The 21,030-nt window shown below is 42.2% G+C and overlaps 1 protein-coding gene across 6 annotated transcripts in view; it reads right to left on the bottom strand.

Moving 5' to 3' along the window:
• Positions 1 to 21,030, bottom strand: part of MON2 (MON2 regulator of endosome-to-Golgi trafficking) — a 161,699-nt gene that overhangs the window by 30,707 nt on the left and 109,962 nt on the right. For 5 of the 6 annotated variants that reach the window (XM_075930840.2, XM_075930828.2, XM_075930863.2 and 2 more), the window contains 4 exons: positions 19,022 to 19,165; positions 18,504 to 18,521; positions 18,085 to 18,213; positions 13,593 to 13,783 (listed from right to left, as the gene is read on the bottom strand). In XM_075930840.2, the coding sequence (XP_075786955.1) occupies positions 13,593 to 13,783; positions 18,085 to 18,213; positions 18,504 to 18,521; positions 19,022 to 19,165 (482 nt within the window). The remainder of the gene's footprint in view (positions 1 to 13,592; positions 13,784 to 18,084; positions 18,214 to 18,503; positions 18,522 to 19,021; positions 19,166 to 21,030) is intronic. The other variant, XM_075930836.2, reaches the window with a different exon arrangement.

The raw sequence follows: 21,030 nt of genomic DNA, 5'->3' as shown, positions 1-21,030 counted from the left end.
CTCCTCCCTGAATTCCAACCCTCTGCCCCGTGCCTGATAAAAATGAGTGAGGATGGTGAACGGAGGGAGGATGGAGTGAGCAGGGGGTGGTGCCTCAGAGAAGGGGCGGGGAGGAGGCGGGGCAAGACTGTTTGGGTTTGAAGTAGGATCCTGGATTGCACTTACATTCAAAAAGGGATCTTATGCTTAAAAAGGTTGGAGACCGCTGCCCTACAAAAATGGCTATTTGCAAAGGCTCGTCTTAGAATTTGACAGCTAGATTCTCTAAACATTCTGTCTGCAATGAGCATGTTCCACTCCCACATACCTTCTTTATGCCAATCACATGTTTACACTCAATCCCAAGGTTTCAGGACTTTCCCTGTAATTGCTCCTCCTGTCTACTAGGGGCTACTGTGATGCCTGACAACTAGAAATTAAACGAAGACACTCTCTCTCCTTTGTTTTCACTTTTTCCCATGTTAGCAGCTAAGCAGCATGGAGGAGAAGAAATGTCTTAAATACTTAAATAGTTCCCAAATGTTTTACCTTATACCCCCTGCTTACCCATTTGCACCCCCTCCCCTGAAGCGGAGGAGGGGGACAATGGGCAAAGATAAAAGGGGGGACACAGCTGAGGGTGGGGGCCAGCAGCCAAGAGCAGATTCCCTGGCACAGGGCCAGCAGCGGAGCTGGGTGGTACTCCCTTTCCACTAGGGATATTAAAATGCGTTTAAGTAACGATGTAACCGCTGGAAAAATGTCAGTGGTTACATATGGGTGGCAGTCAGCTCCCACTGTAAACTATGTATCCTATCCTCAGTTAGTGACTGGTTTAAATGAAGTATAATGGCCTACTATTGCTATCAGTTATCAACTCAAGCAGTAAAGGTCTGCACTACATATATGAAGGTTCACAATGACAGAAATAGACATTCTTTTTCCATGACTTTCTTTAAAAATTAGATCAGAGGTGCCCAAACTATGAGGGGATGCTCCCCCGGATGGGCACAGAGAAATGTTTGGGGGCAAAGTGGGGCACATGCTAATCTCTCCTGAAGGGGTCAAGAAGAAGCACCACCCAGTCCTGCTTTGCCCTCAGCTTCCACTACTAGTGCCAAACCAACCCCCAGATGTGGCCCCAGCTTCAATCCCTTTACTCCTGTCCACCCACCCTCCCCCAAACCATGGCCCCACTCCTGGCCTCGGTTCCTGCACATGCGTGTGGTGAGGAGGGGACTGAAAAGTTAGAGGACCATTGATCTAGACATTACAGGTGTTGGGTGATGTACAGTAAGCACTTAGGATATAAAGATATTGAATAACCACCCATTCAATGAGCGCTACTCTTCCTGTACACTGAATGGGGAAGGTGTCTGTGATAAAATATTGTAATAATGGTGTAATTAAAGCTTGTAACACAATGCATGTGTATAGAGGAGGCTTAATTAAAGGTTGCATAGGCAACATTATTTCTGCCATTTCCCCACTTTGAATACTTGATTTTTCAAACTCGGTGTTCTTTTGATGTAGGTTTTTTGGTATGTTATTATAGCCTATGCACAGATGTACACACTTCTCGTTTTGAATATTACTTCAGATAATGGTTTGAGATGCTTCCAAGAAAGCCTTTAAGAGTTATTGTTATGAAGTTATATCCCAGCATGCCACTAAAACTTTAATGTACACCACCAGAGCTTTAAGTTGAAGGAAAAATCTAACTCTTAAAATGACTTGCAGAATGTTTTTTCTCATAAGCCAAAATCAATGTAGTTGTATCTCTTTAAATTTCCATTGTAGCTTGTAAAGAAAGCAACACATATTGCTTAGAGGATTGTTATGTTCTGTGACAAGGCAAAATTGTAGGTTTTTTCCCCGCAATTGGCCTGGGCTCTTCTGGCATCAACATCAATAACTTCCTAGTATATAACTGTGCTATAGAGTCTCCTCTCCTGCCTTGATTTCATTCAAACATCAGTAAAAATTTACCCCATTGAGCCCCATAGGTAGCTTTCAAACTTACCCAACTCCAGAGACTAAGAGCTATTCAGATACAGTCACCGAACTCAAGGCCAGAAGGGACTAGTGTGATAATCTCATGTGATTTCCTGAATGACACAGTCAACAGGACTTCTTCAAATTAGTTCCAAATCCAATGGTTATGGTTGAAGTAAAGCTCATCTTTAGAAAAACATTCATTCTTGCCCTTGTTTCCAGTGACAGAAAATTCACCACAGTTTTTAAGTTGGTCCAATGTTTATGCATGCAAGGATCACATCAGCCCTTCTAGCCTCAGATCTCATGTTCAGTTGATTATCCACCCTAACCTAAATTTCTTTCTAGTAGAAATTTGCCTAGCTTCAACTTCCAGCCATTGGATCTTGTTGCACCTTTGTCTGATAGACTGAAAAAGCCTCAATTATTAAATTTATGTTTCTCTTGCAGAAACTGACAGATTGTGATGAAGTCACTCCTTCACTTTATTTTTGATATTCCAGATAGACTAAGCTCCTTGGGTCTTTCATTCAAAGGCACACTGTCCAACCTTTTGATCATTCTTGTGGCTCTTCACTTGTTCTTTCCTATGTGTCATGAGCCAATATCTAGATTGTTCAGCCATCTAACTGTTCCATCACTGAAGGCTGCAAAGGATTGTAATACAAATCGAATGTTTTAATTATGTAGCTCCTCCACGACATCTGACCACTTGTATCTTGTTCTATAGTCAGATGGTAAAAGATTGAGCTGCTCTTCTCTGAATCCTCTGTAACTTTTCAACAGCTTTCCTGAAGTGTGGACATGAGAACTGGACACAGTACTGGTTGCCCCACTACCAAGTATAGAGGTAATATAATCTCCCTACTCCTATTTCCCTGTTTATGCAGGTAATGATCATATTAGCCCTTCTAGACTGAGATCTCACATTCAGTTGATTATACACCATGACCCCTTTTCCAGGATTGACTCCCCTATCCTCTAAGAATCATGTTGATTAGAAGTACTCTAAGCAGGCTCAGAAGAAACGGTATTTAAAATGTTGGCTCTAACAGCGTTAACTACAGTGGGAACTTTTCATTAAAAATTGTCTTAATGTACTCAAAATTATAAAACCACAGTAGTGAAGAGGCCAGTGGCAATGGACACAGTACCACTGAAACTGCACTGTGGGATATTGTACTAATCCTACCCTATGCTTACATGAGGGAGATGTGGGTAGCAAAGGTGAAGCAAATTTCAAGATAATCCATGTAAAGCACATGGATTTTAGAATACTAAGAAGAGTCAATCATTAAGCAAAAACAGAAATCTTTATAGCAGAGATGGTGCTCCACTCTAATATTATATGAAATTAAGAGAATAGGAAGGAGGGCCTTTATGCATCCATCAGCAGCACAGCAGGGTCAGAGTGGTGTGAAGTCGCCCATTCATCTCAATGAGATGTTTACAGCTGAAAGAAAATACCCTGTGGAGATGAATGCAGCCTGAAATAATAGTTCTGAGATGTGTGAACAGATTCATGATAATGGTTGTTTCCAACCCTCCTCTTCAGTGTTGGAGAGAATTTCTGGTACGTGCCAAGCATGCCCATTCTCAACTTCTCACAACAGTTGGTTTTGGGGGACACGCTCTGAGCATGCCTGTTGAAAGCACCCCTCTCAGTCAGAAGAGTGGGTAGAGGGAAAGGCTCAGATCCAGTGTTTGCTCTTAGCTGCATGGTTGCACAGCTTCACAGGTGACTAATCAGCCCCACCCAGTCAGAGGCTCAGGGCTCCCAGCATGGAGCTGACTGACTGGGGGGGGGCTGATTAATCACCTGTGAAGCTGTGCTGCCACCCAACTTAGAGGGAACACTGCTCAGACCCCTTAGATCTGGCAAGGCACTCCAGATCCCATCTCCTTTGAGAGGAGGAATAAGGAGAGAGGCTCAGAGCCACACAGAAAGGCAAATTCCCTTCTGAACCTAGCTCACATGGGGGAAGGAGGGAGTTGGCCTCCATAGGTGAGCACAAGCCCACTACTCCTCCCCCCAATCATACTGCATACATAAGGGGATGGTGGAGCAGGGACTCCAACACCTCTAGGGGCAGAGACTGCCCCAGAACCTGGCACACATGATGGGGGCTAGCTACCTACAGACAGGCAAGGCCTCCCCATATTTCAGCTCATCACGGGAGGCAAGAAGAGAGGCTTAGATTGCTCTAAAGTGGCAGGGAGTTTCAGATCCTAAAACATACAAAGAAAGGGAGGATGCATAGCTTACAGGTGCCCCTATTCCTGTTCTCCCTGTTGTGTAAAAGGTGAGGAAAACAGCAAGGCTAGGAACCAGGTGATAACTAATTAAAGCAATCATGAAGACACCACTGCTCTACACAAAGGACCCAGATGGAGGGAGGTCTGGGCATGTTCCTTCGTGACAAACATGGAGGAAGGACCCTACGTGCATGACAGGAGCTGCCCAGTTCCAATAAAAAGGAGAGAGCATGTGGCAGAAGCTCTCTTTTTGATCAGTTCACCAGCTTGCCAGCTGGGATCCATGGGATCTCTCTCTCCCTGCAACCCTTTGCCTGCCTAAGTGTGTGAGTGCCTGAGGGCATGAATGAATGTGTGTGAGACAGCTCCTTCCCCCTTTAGTTTAACCCTATAGTGGGATTCAATGACAGCTTAATCCCCTTTAGTTTAATCCTATAGTGGATTGTTAATTCCTCATTTAATAAATCCATATGAGTGTAACCCTGGGGTGGTCTCCAATGAAATTTGGGGTAACATTAATCAGACCTGTCACTCAGGACAGCTTTTTCATCAGTTCACTTTTTGACCTGTCACTTAGCCCTATATCCCCTTCTCAATGTCCCTCCTCCAATCCCTTTGACCTCCTCTATCACCCATCCTTCTCCCTACTTCCCCCTCCAATGTAGTCCAAACTCCTCTTACCTTTATTCCTTTCACATCCTAAAATACCCCTCCCTGCCAGCAAGCATTTACATTTTTATTTGATTTTTTGATTATAACTCTCCAAATCAACTCCCCCCATAGACACAGATTTTGGCAATATGTCTCCCAGGCTTTCCCAGATTTCAGCCGAAAGTAGGATTTAAACTGTTACTGGCTCAAAGTCTTACTACTTATCCCTCCGAGCTATAATTCAGCTGCTGTGATAGCTTTCCACCTACAAATCATCTCAACCTTGCTCTCTGCACAAGCTTAGTGTGATCTGTTTGGTGCTAGATCCTTACTTAAGAGCCAAACTCTTCTGCTAGTAACCGTTTGAATTATTACCCCAAAGGCTAGAGGGTCTCCATGTACTCTCTAGGAGTAACTATCAAGCAAGTGAAACCACTGTGCCAGGATCAGTCATGATTTGATCTCTGGTTAAATACATACAGAAGAGAAGCATTAAAAAGAGAACAGGTATTTAGAAATGGGATCATAACTTTGAGTATACTTCCCAGGAAAGGCAGCTTCCCAGCCAAAATGCCAGAATCTTTAAATATTGACCTGATCTTGATACTGATCCAGTAATGGATGATGTAGCATGTTGAGATTTTATTGTAATTTTGCATTAATAAATGACCCCAAATTTCAATCACTACCTACACCCTATGAGACACATCAAATTTCAAGATAACTTAATCAGGTAGATTTTTTTAGAATACTGAGAAGAGCTGTTCTTAAACAGAAATGGCTTCTCAGTTGCTGGCACTGGTCCTCCAATAAAATAAATAACAGAACCTTTACTATACAAATATATGAATGTGAAACAAACTAATAAAGTTTAAATGGCAGCTGTTATAGGATAGATTGTAATACATTCCTTCTTGCTTGCACTGTCCTGACAGCATCACTGCTTTAAATTGGCATATATGCCTCTTCCTCAATATATATATTCCTTATAAACTTCTTAACTAGGAGTTTATAAATCAGCTACAGTAAGAACAGCATGATAAATAATTTATTAAATAGATAAGAGAACTTTTAAACCCCAAACTTTTCAGAAAAGGTTACATCTTTCAGCTCATACAGACTTGTTCCAACAGCCAATTCAAACCTTATCCTATATAAGTAAAACTTGTCCCACTCTTTGCAATAAAAATGTTCTATAGGTACACAGGTGGATTTAGAGCCATCTCCTCTTTACTAATATTGTCAGTCATGCACACAATGAAGGAAGCACTTACCTCTATCTAGTATATCATACCCACTGAAGTATGTGTTCTAGGAATGAGCACTAAGATTATCTAAGAGGCAGTCCATCAAGGTCAAAGGTAATATTTAATGGGAAAACTAAGGATTTTATTGGAAATCTCTGGAAAGTTTCCTTCTGAATAACATATTATGTAATCTTAAGTCTCTAACAAAAGAGTAAAGAAGAAATTTAATATACCCTGAAGGGATATACAGTAGAACTTCAGAGTTTTGAACAACAAAGTTAAAAACTGACTGGTCAACTACACACCTTATTTGGAACTGGTAGTATGGAACAAGACAGCAGGAAAGGTGCTTAAAAAAAAAGCAAATACATATACCGGATTAAACGCACACTACGAGAAAGCTTGAAAAAGATCTGACACGGTAAGGAAACTTTCTGTGCTTCTTTCATTTAAAGTAAGATGGTTTAAAGCAGAATTTTTCTTTTGCATAGTATAATTTCAAAGATGTATTAAGTTAATGCACAGTTATAAACTTTTGAAAAAACTACTGAAGTAACTGGTTCAGAGTTATGAACAACCTCCATCCCAAAGTGTTTGTAACTCTGAGGTTCTACTGTACATCAACTCCTAAATCAGTGAGTAAGGTAGAAGAGCTATAAGCTTTGCTGACACTCTACTGGGGTTAGAGATCTAGAGTGTGTCCTCGGAGTTCAAAAGTATTCCAAAGATCATCTGGCTACTGCTGTACACCAAAAGATGATGTTATAACCTATCAGACTCAGCAGAAGAGTATGTTTTCACTGTTCAGAAACTCAAAAACATTCCTACTTAACTTTGATTAAATCAAATATTTATCAAAGGCCATGGAAAAGAATTCACTGGCAAGCAGTAATACATCAAAGACATTTTAGTAACAGTCACTAAACTGACTAGCTGACCCAAAAATGATAAGGTTTAAACATCAATTACATCTAAAAAACATTGTTTGTGTTGCTCCATCTCCCTGAAGTTTAAAGATTCATACATGCCTTAAAAGTTTTTTTTTATATATAAAGATGGTAGACTACCGCCACCACAATGCTGACTAGATTGTTGTCCCAAAACACTCTTGTTCTGGACCCCAGTGTTTGATTTCTATATTTTTTACTAAACGGATCATTTTTTCTTTTTGAAAGAATGACAAAGTTAAGAAAAAACTGAAAATACCATAAAATAAAATGTTCAAAGAGCTGAATACTATAAGATATTACTTTAAATAGGACAAATTTAATGTGATACAATTAGAATTTACAGAAAGTTACAACATTAAAAAAAATGAACAGTATGAGAACCAGATTCTCTCGTCTGCCAACCCTACTTTTGTGCTTCTCTTACACTAATGCAAAGACGACTTACAGTGGCCAAATAGTGGAGATCAGTGGAGATTCCATCCTGCGTGTGGAACTCTCCATCAGTGATCGCTGTCCTTCTACCTCCCTTGCCTGTCATCTTCCTCACTTGGTACAAGAGGAGAGGTAGAGGTCAGCAGCATTTGGGGACAGAAGGGGAAATAAAGGGGAGACAGAATGCGAGAGGAACTCTGCAATGCTTGCTCCTCTGTTGGCTAATGGCACAAAATAGACATGCTCCCCTGCCTTTCTAACTTGTGATAGAGCTCTGGATCAGGGAGTTGAAACCAGCTCCCTTACGACATCCCATACCACGGCTTCAGAACAGAGTTTGAGGAAGATGAACAACATGCTCTCACAGAATATAGCTATGTAGCATAAACTCCTGTACTAGGTTTTATGAAAGTATTCAGGAAGTTGAGAAGAGGCTTAACTGTCAAGAGCACTCTACTGGTAGTGCTATATTCCAAAAGCAAACACGAGAAGATGACTGTGACAGGCAACTGTGGTGATGTACACACAGTGTAGCCTGGTCACCAGGTCATATCTCCCATTGAAGAACAGGTTGGAACTTCATCATATTCATTGATCTGATTAACTTCTTGACATTTAACATAGTCTATTAGACTTTCATACTATACTTTTCACAATACATATGATCACCCACCCAAGAACATTTTTGCTTTTGGATCTGATTGTAACAGAAATTCCTTCCACCATGACCTATTTAGTTACATTTATGGGTGTCACACGACAAAGAGATGAGATGGAGAATGTAATATCAATAAGTACAGATTGGACCTCTCTAGTCCAGCACTTTCTGACAACATCCGAAGTATGGCATGATTTTAGTTAGCTGGATATCATGGGTGTGGCCAAGTTTCCTGTAGTCCCATAAAGTTTGTTTACAGTGAGCCCTCGCTACTTTGCGGTTCGACCATCGCGGATTCACGACTTCGCGGACTTTTTTCATTACAGTACAGTTCTATTATAAAAGAAAATATATCGCGGATTTTCCGGAAATTTCGAAAATAGCCGCGATATATGAAGACCCCAAATACGTAAATATGGTGTCCCTACTTCGCGGATTTTCAGCTATCGCGGTCGGGTTTGGAACCTATCTACCGCGATAAACGAGGGTTCACTGTACAGCCATCAGTCCTAGCTCTCAATTTTCTGTGCTGCTATTTAACTCTAATTTACCCATAAATGTCTTCTAGGATCCCAGCAAGCAGTGGAAGTGTTGGTAATGCTGCTAAACAATATTGACCTCCCGTGGTCTGGCACCTAAGGGTGACGGACTGGAGAGGTTCAACCTGCATTTCTTTTGTTCACTAGCTTCAGTACCATTTGTTGTCAGATGGATGAATAGCAACTCTCCAAAAAAAATGTGAGTCCCTATCTCCCAGAGCAGTGTTTCCCAAAGTGTGGTACTGGGCTGCGGACTGGTCCTTAGGAAAAAAAAATACTGGTCCTTAGAAAAATTATTGCACACAATCCTATTAATTTGTGTGACAGGGTAGCAGCACCCCGCACTGCTGAGCTCAGCGGTGCGGCCCTCTTGGGAGAGACCCCACCGTGGAGGTGTCTCTGCCGGGCATGCTCCCAGATGGCGGGTCTAGATCTGGCGGGCACTAGGACCCAGGGAGAAGGCCAGGTGCCGTGTGCACCGATGCAGAATGTCTGGTGCCGGGGGAGCCGGTGCCGGCCGATAAAGCAGCCGGGATTGGGGCCAGGAGGAGGGGCGGAACAACCGACTGGACAGGTAAGGCCAGCGACACAATTTATTTGCATCATTTGCTTAATGAATATGCAAATATACAAATACATGTTACCAGTCCTCCAAAAGCTTGTGAATGGGTCCCCAGTATCAAAAAGCTTACTCGTCCCCAGTATCAAAAGGATTGGGAACCACTGTCCCAGAGGATTTCTGGTTGGACAGTTCCTTATGAAGTTATAGTATATTTTGATTTACAGGAGGATGTGATTACAGTTTCAAGATTAAGCTTTAGAAGCGGACTCTAGGAAAAGTCTATTTTCTAAGAACACTACAAGTGAGGAAGAAAAGAATATTTAAGTAAAATGTAAATTAATTCTCTTACTTGACTGTCATAAGCAAGAACACTTGGAATTTTTTTCAATAGTTCTTATCTGTTCCTGAAGAATAGATATCCTGTGAGTTGTGGGGTTGCAAGAATCGATGATTTTGAGGTACATTAAGCACAGTATTAAGGCGCTAGTAAAATATGTAGTAGCTAAGGAAATTTTGAGGGTAACTGAAGATGCCTTAAATCTTGGGGGTGATTTCTATCTTTCATTTATAAGAGCATGAAAAGATACAAGATCAGAAACAGAAGGAGTTAAATCATGGAAAGCTCTGACAGTGAGAATAACGTGTCTGTATTTGATTCACAGAGCAATACACTGACAATGAGGGGCCAATTATATTCATAGCACTGAGCAAAATGAATTTACAGAGTAAAGTTCAGGACTTGTATATGCATTCAGGGACACACAAATCAAAAGCGTGGTATTTCAATATATATCATGAACTGGTCATCCTTTCTGGTTAGAAAGTCTGAATAATGTATCAAGTTTATTTTAACCTTATTCTTTAATTTTTTACAATTAATATGTATTTCCCAAGATAACATTTCACGTAAACTTATATTTTCCTTCACCCAGTCTTCTCCCATAATCTTGCTGGATTCAGTTCATTAAAAGGAAGTTTTTGTTAGTCTTACTGTAAGCCAAAAGAAACTGATTTTTTAAGGTGGCCTCAAATTAATTATCTGAGGAATGAATCTGACCAGAGATAGCACTGAGAGATGCAACAAGATGAGTCATATAAAGATTTTTTCTCAACAAGAGACAACCCAATAATTTAGTGTTAAAAAAAATTAAAAACTTGATTGACAATTTAAGTGTCTTTAATCTTTCTGGAAAACCACTAAAAGGACATTTCAAGTTCATCTTATTTATTAAAATGTACCTGAAGTGTATATGTAGATCTAGGAAGCATACTAGCAGGATAATTATCTTGTGACCTTATTAATGGGAACCCAAATCATCCATTAAGGCAACGTTTTTTGATGAAGGATGAGTGTCAAACATGGAATTTTCCCTCTGGCTCTAGTTATGGCTAACTGCTATTGATTATCATCACTAAAGATAGTTGAGGAGAGGAGGGAGAGTCATGCTTTTAATGAACTCTCATTTTATATAGGACAGTTCTACTTTTTAGCAATAAATCTGCTGCTGAAATCACCTTTGCAATCCATATTTGACAGATATATATATCTTCCAGTTATATTAATATTTCTTAGCATATTTCCACAAAGAATATGAATAGCCCCATAACAATAATATGTATAATCCAGAATATAATATATATTCTGTTCTGGATAATACATATTATTGTCATGGTGGCTCCATTGATAAGGTCAATGATTAGTAAATGGATTAGTTTTTGCTTTGGACCAATCTATAGGCCGAGAGTCTTCACAACAACATGTATTTGGGACTCATCTTTCAAGATGTACTTTTCCACTGGGAGTGTTTAAGTTTAAACTGAACACAAAGGATTTCTGCCTTTGGCAAAATCTATATAAAGGTCAGAAGCCAAAAAATAGGAGAGACTGTGGACAGACTTCAGGAAACCTTGCTTACCACCCAAGATGACTGCTGGAAATATTTAAGACTGAATAGAGGGAAAGATCAATCTCAGGCTGAGAGGCTTTTCAGTCTACAGGCAGTCCCCGGGTTACGTACAAGATAGGGACTGTAGGTTTGTTCTTAAGTTGAATCTGTATGTAAGTTGGAACTGGCGTCCAGATTCAGCCGCTGCTGAAACTGACCGCCAGTTCCGACTTACATACAGATTCAACTTAAGAACCCCAAGTGTCCCCAAGTCAGCTGCTGCTGAAACTGATCAGCGGCTGATTCCAGGAAGCCCGGGGCAGAGCAACTCTGCCTCGGGCTTCCTGTAGTCAGCGCTGGTCAGTTTCAGGAGCGGCTGACTTGGGGACGCCTGGGGCAGAGCAGCTGGGGTGCTGCTGGGTTGTTCCAGTAGCGCCGCTCCTCGGAGCTACTGGAGCAACCCAGCAGCACCTCAGCTGCTCTGCCCCAGGCGTCCTGTTTCAGCCGCTGCTGAAACTGACCAGCAGCAGCTGAATCAGGACGCCTGGGGCAGAGCAGCTGGGGTGCTGCCGGGTTAGTCCAGTAGTGCCCAGAGCGGCGCTGCGGGATCAACCGGCAGCGCCCCAGCTGCTCTGCCCCAGGGTCCACAACAAAAGCCTGGTCTGCGGGGGGGGGGGGGGGGGGGCACACTAGCTGCGCCCCCCCCCCCCGCCAGCAGACCAGGGACAGTGGGAGCAAAGCTGCAGCGGCAGCGGGGTGCCGCGCCTCTGAGGCTTTGCTCTGGCAAAGCCTCAGTGGCACGGGACCCCGCCGTGGCTGCGGCTTTGCTCCCCGTGTCCCTGGTCTGCTGGGGACCGTCTCCAGCAGACCAGGGGCACCAGGAGCAGCTTTTCTCGTCCCGGAGGTCGAGGTGGCGGGACCGCTGCCTGCGAGCTCCGGGGCGAGAAAGCCCCGTTCGTAAGTGACATAAGTCGGATCCGCGTAAGTCGGGGACTGCCTGTATTACAGAAGACTATTAGAACTACTATTAGATATTACATGTTTCTTAGTGTATTAGGTTTAGCAGGCATTTTTGGTCTTTGCTCTGTGTGCTATTACTTGTAACCACATAAATCCTACCTTTCATACTTAATACAATCACTTTTGTTTATTAATAAATCCAGAGTAAATAATCATTACTTGGGGCAGGCAAGCAGCTGTAAATCTCTCTCTTTACATAAGAAAGAGGATGGACAATATCACCTTGCTCTGCATAAAACTTTTATACAGAATAAGATGGATTTATGTGGGTGTACAGGTCCTATTGGAGTGCACCTGGAAGCTGAGGCAAGTCCCTTTGATTGAGCCTTTCCAGAGCTGCGTTGATCTCAGTGTCTGTATTAGTGTCTGCATAGGGCTATGACCCCATCTCTGTGTCAGTGCTGGAGGAGGTCAGAGGGCTCGGTTTAGCAAGATAGAGTAAAGGGGAACCCAGAAAGACTAGCTCAGTGGTATTTCAGCATGTCAAGTGAGAGTTTCAAGGGGGTCTCTGTGATCGAATCAGTCACCATTATGTTGTAGATTTTTAATAAAATGTGAATAAATTAAGTATCATCCATTATACTTTGCAGTCATTTTATTAATTTCAAATATAATGAAAAAAACATGAACTCTAAAGGTTTCAAATGGAAAGCAAGCATTAAAATGTTTAAGATTCATAACTCATTAAGAGTGCAGAAGTAAAGCATCATAATGGAACTCCTACAAAAAAATTGTACAGTAACACAGTGTACACATTAATAACAAAAATAATTGAGTTGTAATAAAGTGGAAAAATTAAAAAGGTATGAACACATGTTCAAGAGCTGTGTGTGAAGACAGTGTTCACTGGGGTTTGCATGGAGAACAATGGTCAAATACAAAAAAGTTGTGCCCTCTTTTCAACCTCAGTTTAGGTATTACTATAATAAACTACACAGATGGTCCCTGACTTACAAATGAGTTATGTACCAAACACTAGGTTGTAACTTGATCTGTTCGTAAGTCGGATTACATTCACTTACGTATGGCCACGCTGTCCATAAGTGCGGATTTCGTTCGTAACTCGGGGACCAGCTGTATAGGAGGCTGGCTGTAAATACGAACGGTTTTAAGTTGATTCGTTCGTAATTCGGGGACTGGCTGTAATGTCTGAACTTTTTTTCCAATTAGAGATAATAGTGACGTTTTAAACATACATTTTTTAATTTGTATGAAAAGCAAGTGTTCTTTAAAACACTGTCACCTACAAAAAATATCACTAAATATAAGATTGTTTTCACTGGACTTCATGTTTTGCGTGCACACATGCACTATTCCTTTCTCCAATTATATATTATCTACCATAAAGACTAGTTTAGTAAAGAAGAAAGACATTTATAAACATTTTTAACAACTTTAAAAATAAAGTTGCATTTACCTTTTGGTGAATAAAAAGTCTTCAAATGTGTTGGCTAATTCTGGCCACATACTGTCAAATTTTCCAGAAGAGGCATGCTGCCTTGCAACTGGTAGTCCAATAGAAAGAACTTTAAGAAGAGAAGATACTGCTAGTTTCCATGTGCTTTCAGAGGGGCAAGCATACTTCAAACTCAGAGGTATCCTCAGTGTCTGTGAAGAGAAAGTTCAAATAAGCTTTAGACTTCCTTGAAGAAATCTAAAAGCCAGACACATCTAAGGTAAAGAAAATCTCCACAGGAGATCTCTAAAGATGTTAAACAGAAATTAATACATTTCCCTCCATTTTCTGATGGAATTTAGGATGCTCTCTTCTAATTACAAGATTACTGATTGTATGCGATCTGGCTAAAGCACAGATCTGATTAACCCAATCTAAGGTTAAAGCGTTAAGAGCTAATCCATTAGCAATTACATTGGAAAATTACCTGCTAATTTTCTTTTTCTAGATTACAGCTATCATCTCTGCTAATTCTAACAAATTAATTGCCCTTCCCTTTGCAAATAAATTGGGAGTGGTTCATCACTATGAGGGGGTTCTGGAGAAGTTAGCTGTCTACTTGGGAAGAACAGCTCTGGCACCTTCCCAAGTTGTGAAGACATCAATTTGAAGAAAAGAACACAAGGCATTCAAAGGTTTTGCAGAAGCTATACAGATTGTCCAAGAGATGCATCTGGTCATTATTAAAATTAAGAGGAGACAAAAGCTTAAAAGAAGGCCAATAAACTATTCAGGAAAGGATGGAATAACAGAGTTACCAGCCTGAGAAACAAAATTAGTAGGGATAAGATTTTCCAGTCTCTGTCATGCTATCTTTGCTAATTCCAACAAGTAAGTTAATAGCAATTAATAAATGATAAGAAGGAATAGTTTAAAAAGGAATTGGAAAACAGAAAGGTGAGTGAGAGCAGTCCTACCAAGCAAGCAGAAAGTTGTTTTAGAGACCATCAATCTAAGCACTATTACCGGTTCCCACAAAGTCAAACTAATGAACAGGGTCATATGGTCTCCACTTCATTTCTTCCCAAATAGCTAATCAATAGCTTTTGGAACCAAAAATTACCTACTACTTAAGGAAGTTAGAAGACTCAGATCTAGAATTCCAAGTAGACTTACTGCAGGAAAGAGTTAGTCTTCTTCAAATGATTACTAGGGGGCTGTGCCCCCTGCTCGCTCTGCTCACCAGCCCCTCCTGTTGCGGAGGGTAGGCAACCCTGGCTCTCCCCCCAGCCACTGGGGAGGGCTGGGCTTCAGCAATGGCAGCCAGGGGGCCTTCCCCCTCCCCCACTCCCCCAGCCAAGACCCTTCCCCAAGCAACTTCCCTCTAGCCTGAGCCCTTTCTCCCTCCAGCCTGAGCCCTTTCTCCCTCCCTCCTCTCCCCCAGCCTGGGCTCTTTCTCCCTCCACCCCTCTCTCCAGCCCATTCCTTTCCTTCCCCAGCCCCATCCGTGCCGGTCCAATTGCTGGTGCCCAGGAGCAGCTGTTTTTAAAACACCAGCAGCCACTTGCCATGTGGTGACTGCTAGACCTTCAGCCAGCTGTTGTGCAGTGGCTCAGAAGGACTGGGGTGCAGGTCTGGGCATGAGGGGGTAGGAGACAGAGGGCCCTGCACTGCCTCGGTGCTGTAGTGCGCTGCCTCTGCCTGGACCCGGAACAGTCACTTGCTGGCCTGGTGCCACTCACCCAGGACAGGCCACCTCCTCCAGCAGCCAGGGAGATGGTAGCGGGAAGGTGGCTGAGGGCAGAGGGGCAGAAGGATGAAAACTTTTCCCACAGGATGCAGAGTGACGCATGATGTCACTTTCGTCGTCCCACAGGAAAAATTGTATTTACTATATACTAAGGATATTTGTTTTGCAGTAAACAGGTCAATACACACACTTAACAAGTACATCAGAACTGAACACCAGAGTTACAAACTGACTGGTCAACCACACATCTCATTTGGAACCAGAAGTACACAATCAAGCAAGAACAGAGAAGTAAAAAGCAAATGCAGTACAGTACTCTGTTAAATGCAAACTACTAAAAATACAGGGCACATACAAAAAAAAGATTAGACAAATTCCATTTAAATTAAGGTGGTTAAAAGCATTTCTTCTGCATAGTACAGTTTCAAAGCTATATTAAAGTTTACAACTGAACAATGACTTAACAAAACATTATGGTTCTTTTCCAGAGTTACAAACATTTTAGGAATTACCAAAACCTTTATTCCCAAGGTGTTTGTAACTCTAAGATTCTACTGTATACATTTAAACAACTGATCTTATTTCCGTTCACTAATGCTGATGTGATGATTTGGAGAATTGGTCTATGAATAGCTTATGAATTTAGGTTGATATTATGAAATTGCTTTATCATTAAATGCCTCAGTGTTTGTGGACTCCACCATCTACTATCATAGTTTCATTATATATCATCTAGAATAGGGAAAATGGAGAGTTGCTAAACCTTGATGGTTGCTCGTTCATATTGGACCAACCTCAGGTAAAGGGGTTGCTTGAATCTAGGAGACCCTGTTTTCTCCAACTTCTGCAAGGACTGGGGTTTGAAGGAGTGGATGATCAATAGAAGCAGAACACTGATCAAGTTTTAAAACCACATAGCCTGAGACTCTCAGGTAGTGGGATAAGAATGAGAACTCAAGAGAAAATACAGGAGAAAAAAAAGGAACAGATTTTTGGAGAAAGAGGAACAGCTTTGACAAGAGAAGCAGCCACGGTAAAAAGGAAGATGGCTAGAGGACAAAGACTCCATGATTTGGAAGAGAACCCGACTGGAGGAGTGGAATAGAAACCAAAGGAGAAGGCTTAGAACAGGGGTGGGGAACCTTTTTTGTATTGGGGTGGATCACGGATAGAAAAAAAAAATCAGTCAAGGGCTGTACAGAAGTGAGAAGCAGAAGAAAACCCCTCCTTGTGGCTCTGCACTGAGAAGGAGAAAGACACTCCTCACATTACCCTCCCACACCAGAGCCTGAGGGTTGGGGGGTGGGGGGCAGCCTAATAGATTGTGTGTGTTCCAGCCTCTGGGGGGAGGGGCTGCCACAAAGCAGCCTCTGCCCGCAATAGGCCCAGGTTCACTGTGGGCAGAGGTTTCTTCGCATACTGTGGAGCAGCTCCTGTTTGCGGGGAGTCCAAGCTCCCTGCTGGGAATCCCCATGGACAGGAACTGCTGGACCCGGCACAAACTGGGACTGAACAAGCTCGGCAAGTCTGCATTTTAAATGTAGCAAGAGGCAGGCTGCCAGCCCATCTCTTACTACACTTATACTGCAGAGCCGCAGCAGAGGTTAACTTCCCTTACTGACTATTGTATTGACTACACAATTAGGCTATGTCTACACATTGGCATCCCTTTCCGGAAAAGGGATGCTAATGAGACGAGTCGGAATTGCAAATCCACGGGGGATTTAAATATCCCCCGTGGCATTTGCATTTACATGGCTGCCGCTTTTTTCCGGCTTGGGGATATTCAAGTAGGAATAAGAAATCCTCCGGAAAAGGGCTTATTTTCCGGAGAATCGCGTCTAGACTGGCGCTTTTCTCCGGCTTATCCCCAAGCCGGAAAAAAGCGGCAGCCATGTAAATGCAAATGCCGCGGGGGATATTTAAATCCCCCGCGGATTTGCAATTACGAAGTGTCTAATCTGCATCCCTTTTCCGGAAAAGGGGTGGTGTAGACACAGCCTTAGTGAATTACCTGCCTCTTAACATTCCTAGTGCAGGAGGGGCTGTGGGGTCTGAGAGGGAGTTTGGGTGAAGAAGGGGATTGTGATCAGGGCTTGGAGTGCAGAGTCCAGGGGAGGATTCTGGACTGGAAGAAGGGCTTAGAAGGGGGTGCAGTGTCTGGGAGAGAGTTGTGACCTGGAAAAAAGGGGGAAGGGGCACAGAAGTGTTGGTTGATTACCTGGGGCAGGTAGTTGGGGGGAACGAAAAGGTGGGGTGCCAGTGGCAGGCTTTGGCTAGGAGGCATTTACCTGGACTGCTCCCAACCAGCAGGTCTGCAGGAACCTGAGGCAGAGTCTGTCTCTCTGCTGAAGTCTCCGTTGGCTGGCTGCTCCATGTTGATCTGCTCTGGGCATGGTGGGGTAGAGGGAGGAGGAGCCTTTGCACGCTGCTCCCGCTCCCCTAGCAAAATCTCTTAACACCTATTAGCCAGTTTCCAGCAAATAGGAGCTGAGAAAAATTTTTCTGGGGGAAGGAGCTGTATGTGAAGCCTTCCTCCTCCCTCCCCAGCTGTCCAGAGCAGAGACCAGTCAGCTGTTTAAAGTGTGAGCTGCTTTCAGTCTAAGGGTCATGCCAAGATGGCCGCAGGCCAGATCTGAGCAACTTGGCTGGCCAGATGTGGCCCACTGGCAGTCTCTTGCCCACTCCTAATCCACACTGTTCCCTAACTGTTCCAAATACAAGTCACTACTTTAGTTCATAAACAAAATGCAAACTTTTTACCTTAATAATATTCTGGAGAACTTTCTCATTAACTACAGCTTTGTGGCAAGCAGTCTTTTGGTATAAATCCATCACAACTTCCAAAGATTTCTCAGCAAATGGTACATAATTCAGGGCTACCCATTCTGCCTAGAAAAATAAAATTAGTACACTATTGACGAAAACATGGAAAAACATTAGTTATGCAATAACAAACTTACATTTTTCATTTTCCTGTTTTAATAAATGCAAGATTCTCAAGAATACATTTCACAATGTAACAGTTTTGATCCAAGCAAAAAATAATTTACAAAGGAAAAAACATAATATTCTGAATAAGAGTGTGAACTAGATTTAGGTAAGATAACTTTTAGTAGGTCAAGTGCTGTATTTTATGCAAAACTACTACATTAGGACAATCTTAAGGAAATTTAACTCACCGGTGCAAATAGTTGTATCTAGTGAGAGTCCATTGTGTAGCAGGACAAACAGAATAAGAAAAATTAATACACATAAAACAATTACCGCAAATTATACTGAATTATATTTTCATGTTTTTTGAAGACCATCAGTATTTGGATGGATTTAAAGAAATTTTATCATGCTCTATTTTCCCACAGCACACAAGATTAAACAATTGTCCACTATGGTGGAAGAATTTTCCAAAATAAGATTACTTTAAGTCCAATTAAAATTTTAAGATAAAATAAAGCAAGATAGTTGTCTATTAAAGGTTTTTCCTGTAGAAAGGAATGGAAAGTTTCAAGAGAAGAAAATTTATATATAGGATGAAAATACCTGCAGAAATTAATGAATTAATTATTACTATAAGCTGACCAGAAAGTTTTTGCACACTGGGGGAAAATGGATGCGCCCTGGTAATCCACATCCATCTGAAGTTGAACTGATCATTCACAAGACATCATATGCAAAACAGATATGATGTCTAAGAAGTTACCTGATTATATTTTGCATTTGCAATGTGTTTCATTTCCAGCTGTCCATATTGAGGTGGTTTACAGGAAAATTCTACAAATGCCAGTAGCTGATCAAAGATTGCTGGATACATTATCTGCATGTTTTCTGAACCTACACATATGGCCTATAAAACCCAAAAGCCAAGCATTAATAATAAAATATTTACTCCATGATATTTCAATATTCAAGAACTGTACCAATGTTAAAATCTTTTAAGAGGAATTAACAGTCTCAGAAAAACTAGAATGTACATTACAAAAATATAAATACAGATTTATCAGCACTCTCTTGGCCATCTTTATTAATTATGTTTATTTTTTCAGCGTCACTGGAACTTAAAAAGGAAAAAGAGAATGAAACAGACTTTCAACGCAACTTAAGCAGTCACCTTAATATAATGGGTAACATTTTCCAATGCATCTACCTTGAGAGAATCTACACAAAATCCACACACCTTTGGTCAATGTCCAAAAAAAACTACCAAAGGTTCTTCAGTGGAGAACTCTGCTGTACTTGAAAATTATCCAAACAGATACCATCAAATATGACAGAAACTACAAAGTAATCTTGCAGAGTCTGACATCACAGTGCTTACCTTTCACTCAAACTCCCCTATGTCAAGCCCATTACTTTAGTCAGACAACACAATCTTCAAGAAAAAATGGCTATTCATCTTTTGTAACTGTTGTTCTTTGAGATGTGTTGCTCATATCTATTCAAATTAGGTGTGCATGTGCCTCATTCATAACTGCCAAAAAGTTTTTCCCTAGTTGCTATCCATTGGGTTGGCTGTGGAGCCCCAGGGAGTGGTACTGGTACAGTGCACTACTCATGACCCTGCTGATCCAATTGCCACTCGGGTTCCTCTTTGCTGGCTACTCCGACAGTGGGGAAGGAGAATGGATATGGAATAGATAGGAGCAACATATCTCAAAGAACAGTTGCAAAAGGAGAGTAACCATTTTTAATTCTTCACGTGCTTGCTCATATTAATTCTAATTAGGTGATTCACAAAGAAGATGGGTTGGTGTCAACAAGTCACTGACTTGAGCACCGGAATGCTGAATGCCACATCTTGCCTGGATTGGTGAATGATAGCATAGTGCAACATGAAGATATGAATAGAGGACTGTGTCACAGCTCTACAGGTCTCCTGGAATGGAACATGAGCCAGCAAGGTCATCAGAGGCATGTGCATGGGTGAAATACACCATGATAGGAGTAGGGACCTTGTCCAGGTCATAACATGCTCAGATGCAAGCTGTGATCTTGGAGGAGATACGCTGGGACATCACCATCAGGCCTTTTGTGTGGTCAGCCACCACCACAAATAGTTGAGAAGACTTCTGGAAGGGCTTGGAATGGGTCAATGTAGAAGGCAAGGGCCCTCCTGACATCAAGGGAATGAAGTCTCTGCTCCCATAGGGTCTTGTGTGGCTTTGGGTAAAAAACAGGCAGATATATGCCCTGGCTGGTATGGAGCTGGCATGACTCGTACCGCTGCTGCAGGGACGGTTCCTTGTCAGGCGGCATCATTGGTGGCATTAGTGGCATGGCCAGCTTATCCCCCGAAGGAGTTCTGGTCCATGTATGCTCCCTATAAGTAGGGGAAGCTGCTGCAGGAGCCGAAACTGTGCGTGGCTCAGATGATTCTGCCACAGACCAGGAAAGTGATTTAGATGCTGGTCGAATGCCCACTGTTGCTGCCTCCGACTAGTCCTGACTCACCCACGGCAGGGGGACAGTGGGGAGAGAGCGGGCGGGAGAAGCCTTTTCTTTTTTGTTTTAGGCACTCCTGGTGATAGCACCCTTCTCTTTGGAGCAGTTATTTGCTCCTGTGAAGTTTGTACAGGCTGAAGAGCCTTGTCGCAGAGAAGAAGCTTGAGCCGGAGATCCCTGTCCCTGCGTGTCCACGGGGTTAATTTCAAGCAATGAGCGCATTTTTGGGGCACATGGGACTCCTCCAAACAACGGACACAGACTGTGTGA

Source organism: Pelodiscus sinensis, chromosome 1 (assembly GCF_052426305.1).
Source record: "Pelodiscus sinensis isolate ZL-2025 chromosome 1, ASM5242630v1, whole genome shotgun sequence".
In the NCBI taxonomy this organism is placed as follows: Eukaryota; Metazoa; Chordata; order Testudines; family Trionychidae; genus Pelodiscus; species Pelodiscus sinensis.
The sequence above is the reverse complement of the archived record's forward strand: the minus strand, read 5'-3'. Positions and strand labels throughout refer to the sequence as shown.